General features: G+C 29.2%; 1 protein-coding gene across 1 annotated transcript; it reads left to right on the top strand.

The window, feature by feature from the left end:
• The first annotated feature begins 911 nt into the window (after window positions 1–911).
• LOC114422636 (peptide methionine sulfoxide reductase B1, chloroplastic) lies at window positions 912–4,907 on the top strand. Its single transcript, XM_028389098.1, has 5 exons — window positions 912–1,156; window positions 2,793–2,904; window positions 3,864–3,929; window positions 4,037–4,234; window positions 4,653–4,907. The coding sequence occupies exons 1-5, from the start codon at window positions 955–957 to the stop codon at window positions 4,681–4,683; spliced, it is 609 nt and encodes a 202-aa protein (XP_028244899.1). The 5' UTR covers window positions 912–954; the 3' UTR covers window positions 4,684–4,907.
• The last annotated feature ends 452 nt before the right edge of the window (window positions 4,908–5,359 follow it).

Here is a 5,359-nt window from a genome sequence, read left to right as displayed (position 1 = left end):
TTAATTCAATTCAATTTTAAAGACTAACATGAGAATTTTCTTACGACCTATGCGGCATATAAATGTACACGTGGCCAACACATGGTTCTCAATTCTCACTTCTCAACCACACAGAAATGTCAATCTTCATGCAATCATTCCCTCTAATTTTAATTTGATTAAAATATATTTCCATCCTTAATAAATATTTTAATTTTTAATTAAATTTTTAATAATTATTTCCTTATTAAATTATTAATAAAATAATAATTTTATTTTTGATCTTTTATTCTTTAAGCGAATTATGTTTTTAATTTTTAATAAATTTTGTTTATTTGTCATTAGTCCTTTTATTAAGGTTTCTAATAACAAAATTTAAGGAACTAATAAGAAATGAATGAAAAATTTAGGATCAATTTTTTTAATTTAATTAGAACTAAAAAACATCAAGAATAAAAAATATAATTATTGTTTTAACAAGACTCAACGTAATTTTTTTATTAAAGAATAAATATAAAATTTAATAATTTATTAAAGACTAAAAACACATTTTAGACTTTTAATTTTAATTAATGGTTTAAAATTATATTTTTTTACTTTTAGTTTTTATAATCTATGTTTGTTTTTATTCCATAAAACATTTTATATAATATTTTGGACATGAAAAAAGATGCCTAAAGCATTATTAGAACATAAAACAAAATAAATGTAATTTACTGGAACAAAAAAAATATAGTTTTACAAGATGGAAAATAAAAAATATTAAATTTTAATTACTAAAAAAGGTATTTAAGCCATAATTAATTTATATTTATACTTCACGGATAAATAAATTGTTACGAAATTGAGGCATCATATTCCATAAAATGTTAGGTTACGTGGCATCAAATCAAACCACTAACAATCTCATGATTTATTTGTTTAAGGAAAGCCATTAAGTCGGTGTTATGAATTGGAGTGGCCAGCGTAAGAAGAATGGCTTCTCAAAGTTTGAGTTTACCACCAACACATATTCCTTACAATAGGATAATTGGGAAGCTTGATTCCAAGTTTTTGTTGTGGCCTTCTTGTGCTCATATCAAACCCAGAAGAATTTCTACCTCAATTCGAGCAATGGGTTCCTCCGCTTCTTCCCACTCCCAGTCACAATATGCAGACAGCGTTGAATCTGAAGCAGGTAATAGATTGTACAGTGAAGAGGGTTTTCCTCTCTTTTCTTTTAATTTCTTTGCGGACTGCTTTGTTGTTTTTTGTTCTGCTCAATTTACAAAAGAAAGCTGCGTTGAACATGTGAATTACTAGGTGAAGTTAAGAATCTCGGTTGATGTTAATTGTAACTCTATGCAATACGGGTTTCATTCCAAAGACAATGATATTTTTTCTTTTTTATAAGAATTAATTTATAATATTTATTATATTAATTATTTTTAAATAAGTTAAAGAAGAGAGAATCTTTTGAAAAATAATTAGAAAAAACGAATATTAATAAAAAAAGTAGTTTTTGAATTTTTTTTATAAATTTAAGATAAATTTATTACTAAAAAGATTAAAAAAAAAATAATTAATTTAATTGATAACAATAAACTTTGTGCATGTCCCTCTGTTTGAACTCTTTTCCTTCTTTATATGATAATGGAGGTTTCCTCTTATACATCTATTTGCATCTTGTGGCTCTTTTTGCCCATAGGAACTAGCTCCCATGTTTGATTCTTCTATGAAGACTCAATCTCCTCCACCATAGCACCCATTCATCTGTCTTTCTCCAAGCTGTTCATAGCCTGTTAAAAAATAAAAGGATCTCCAACACTAGTGAGAAGTGCAAAAGCAGTTAACTTAGCCAATTCTTCAAACACATATCAGACAACGAGCTTAATGGTGTGTTAATCTTTATCTTTGACAAGATTGTACTATCGCCTCATGTCTTGGACTACATGGTTTTGCTCCCTCGGGAATCATCGGTAGTTACTCAAAGTCCTCCTAAACCTCCATGGAGCTGGGGAAGCTCCATCATACATTGACATAATTGTATCAACTATCTTTGGCAACATGGATTGCTCATATGTTAGGAGCTAAATATTTGCCAACGTAGAGATTGTTGTGTATGGCTCATATGTTAGGAGCAGGGGAAAGTTGGAGTGGAGTGTAAGGGCCAACTTGCAGTTGGGTTACGAATCGAATTGGGGTGCAAGGGCAAAGCCCTCGCGGAACACATAATGTTGTATGCGGATTAAGATAATACACACGTAAAGATAATGAACACTTAATGATAATGTTCGCGTGTTAAGATAATGTATGCAATGTTAAGATAATGTATGTGTATATTATATATATCCTGATCTAACTCCTTTGATGATTAATAAGAAAAAGAAATCGCTCTGCTCTCTAGGACATATGCACACTTGCCAAACCTTGTTTTGTTAAAGCTTGTGTTTGTGTGTGCGTGTGATTTCTCTCACACGCTTTAGAATTCAATGTGTTATTGTTAATCATACCGTATATGTGTCCATGCTGAAGGATGTTTGTTTTCTTAAGTTTAATATATTCATTCCCCAACGTATATACTCTATTAGTTCTTCCCCGTTGCTTAAGATCAAAACCACTAAATGAAAATATTGTAATTGACTTTTGGGTATGCAAAAAAATCATGTTGGAAGGAGAATATTCACTTTGAGTTTACTATAGTCTCTAACAAAAATTTGTCACTGCTTTAAGCAAGAACAACTTCATATCAATATGATGTTAAAAAAAAATTGAAAATACACACGTATGTGTTGATTGTAACCAATAACCACTTTTAATTCTAACTAATGCAGGAGCTGATACTATTGACTATAAATCTTTAACCGATGAAGAGTGGAAGAAGCGGCTCACAAATGAACAGTTCTATATTACTCGTCAGAAGGGAACTGAAAGAGCTTTCACTGGGTATGTTATTGAACTACTACTAGGAATTAAGGACACTATGCTTCCAAGTCATGCTTAGTTGTTCACGTACAGAGGCATCTGCCAAATTGCTTTGCAATATATATTCAAAATCAGTTTGCTAGACCTTTTGTTTTAACTGACTTGTTACTATGAATTATCCTATTTCTGTCTATTTTGATGTCTATTTAGTTAATTGGGTTTTGTTTGTTATATTCTGTTAAAATTCTTACATGACAGAACATAGTTTTACCTACTCGGTAAAGAAATTTGCTTCACATTATATCTCATGTCATACAAAATGTGAGAGCAATTGTTTGGCGTTAGTCGTTAGATATGACATAAATGTCTCTTGCTAGTTTCTACTCTTAGTGCTGTATAAGATTTAATCATCTATTGCCGAGCAGTGTGTCATTTATGTAACACTAATATTGAATCATTTCATGGTCAACACTTAAGTATACACATGGCTTTAATATCTGTTGTCTCTGAGCAAGATAGGTTGTACTCCAATTATATTTGGCTTTAATATCAAAACTGGAAATTGTGTTTGCTGTTCTTGGTTATATTTGACAAGGAATTTCAATTAGTTTTTTTCATTGGTTAAAAAACTTTTTTTTGACCGTTTGATAAATAAATTTATTTTAGTAGTTTTTTAAGTAGCTTTTAACTTTTAATTTTTTTATATTTTCTTCCACTTTTATCTTTTGATATATTTATTATTTTTTTAATCAAATCATGATTTTATTTATTTATAGTTGTTTTACGCTTTTCAATTACGTTGACATTTAATTTTATCGAACAATTTTAATTTGATAAGCTTTCAACTAGTTTTTCTTCTAATTTTGTCCAACATAGCTACCTGTAAAAAAAATGTTATATAATTGCCCCATGGCTTTGAGTATTTTCAGGCTTGGCATCTTTTTTAATTATTTTTTCCCTACTCGTTTCGTTTCTATTAGGGAGTACTGGAATACTAAAACCCCGGGGATTTACCATTGCATATGTTGCGACACACCTTTATTCGAGTAAGTGCTGCTTTATATATATCCATATATAATATAATTCTTCCCAAGTCATTTTTTCTTACATTGATCTCAATCATCTTGATCTAATTCACTGTCTTCTTTTCCAGATCATCTACTAAGTTCAATAGTGGAACTGGGTGGCCATCCTATTACCAGACAATTGGGAAAAATGTGAAATCAAAGTTGGATTTGTCAATTATTTTCATGCCGCGCCAGGAGGTTCTCTGTGCTGTTTGTGATGCTCATCTTGGACATGTGTTTGACGATGGTCCTCCACCCACGGGAAAACGTTTCTGTATCAATAGGTAAATAATATGCTTAATTACAAATCTTACTGCTCAAATTTTATTTTGATAAATTTTATCATTAAGTTTTTTTCATGCACATTTTACTACCACGGGCAGAATCTTTTTATCAAACTAAGTGGTTTAAACAAACTATATAAAATATGAATGATTTTGATATCAATTGTAATTATAACCGATATAAAAATAATATTTTACATCGGTTGAGGACTTGAGTGGTAAAATCTCAAATTATAAAAATTGGGTGATAAAATTTATAAAAATTAAACTTAAGGGGTAAAGTTCACAAAATAATGAAAGTTCAATCATAAAATTTATCATTAATCCTAAATAGTAATGGCTTCAACTGTGTCTCCTTTTCAATTTTACATCTTCACCTTTTTAAGAGTTTATGCTATTTCTTGTGGAATTCCTGCAGTGCTGCCCTTAAGCTCAAACCAAAGCAGTAGACAGTGAAATACCTACCTATCACTCGGAAGCAGATGGTATAATATTCTAAATATGTGATATACTTTGTGCTGTTTTTCCTATTTATGGAGAACAACAATGAAAATTGTCTTGAACTGTTGATGTATAAAACACAAATTTTATAGAATCTAGAAGCTCAATTACTATAGTGAAGACTCAAATTCTAATACTAATGAAGTGTCGGCATGTACTTGCCATTGTTTCATGAGACTATGTTAAAGCTTTTAATTTTCACCAACCGATACAATCTTTTTGAGAGTTTGCAATTTGACTCTTGATTATGCTAATTTTTAAAAAATATGGTATTGGACCAGACAAGACAAACAACACATGATAAGAAAAACAGAACAAAACATATAAGTTATAAGATAATTTTTTTTTCTTGTATATCATTTGATGAATAATTGACAACACAAGTAAAATAATATAAAATTTATTGAAATACTGTCAAATTTAAAGTGTTTACTGAAATATCTTTTTTGTATTTTTTCATTTTTAAAATGAGAGATATTAAAATAAAAAAGAATGATCTAATGTTTTTTTAAATAACTAAGTTAGTTGGATATTATTTTTTGGTTATTAAAGAAATATAAAAATGAATATTGTCTTCTAATTTTTTTTTTAAAATTAAACGTCAAACAAAAATATTTGTCCTAT

The sequence above is a fragment of the Glycine soja genome, chromosome 8 (genome assembly GCF_004193775.1).
Source record: "Glycine soja cultivar W05 chromosome 8, ASM419377v2, whole genome shotgun sequence".
NCBI classification, from domain to species: Eukaryota; Viridiplantae; Streptophyta; class Magnoliopsida; order Fabales; family Fabaceae; genus Glycine; species Glycine soja.
Note: the sequence above shows the minus strand (reverse complement) of the source record. Positions and strands in the feature narration are given on the sequence as shown.

What these genes read in the sequence shown, in the direction of transcription:
- LOC114422636 (XM_028389098.1), top strand. Translation starts at nt 955, where the DNA reads ATGGCTTCTCAAAGTTTGAGTTTACCACCAACACATATTCCTTACAAT. An exon ending in CAGCGTTGAATCTGAAGCAG is followed by an intron (nt 1,157 to 2,792) that starts GTAATAGATTGT and finishes TAACTAATGCAG; the next exon opens with GAGCTGATACTATTGACTAT. An exon ending in TGCGACACACCTTTATTCGA is followed by an intron (nt 3,930 to 4,036) that starts GTAAGTGCTGCT and finishes CTTCTTTTCCAG; the next exon opens with ATCATCTACTAAGTTCAATA.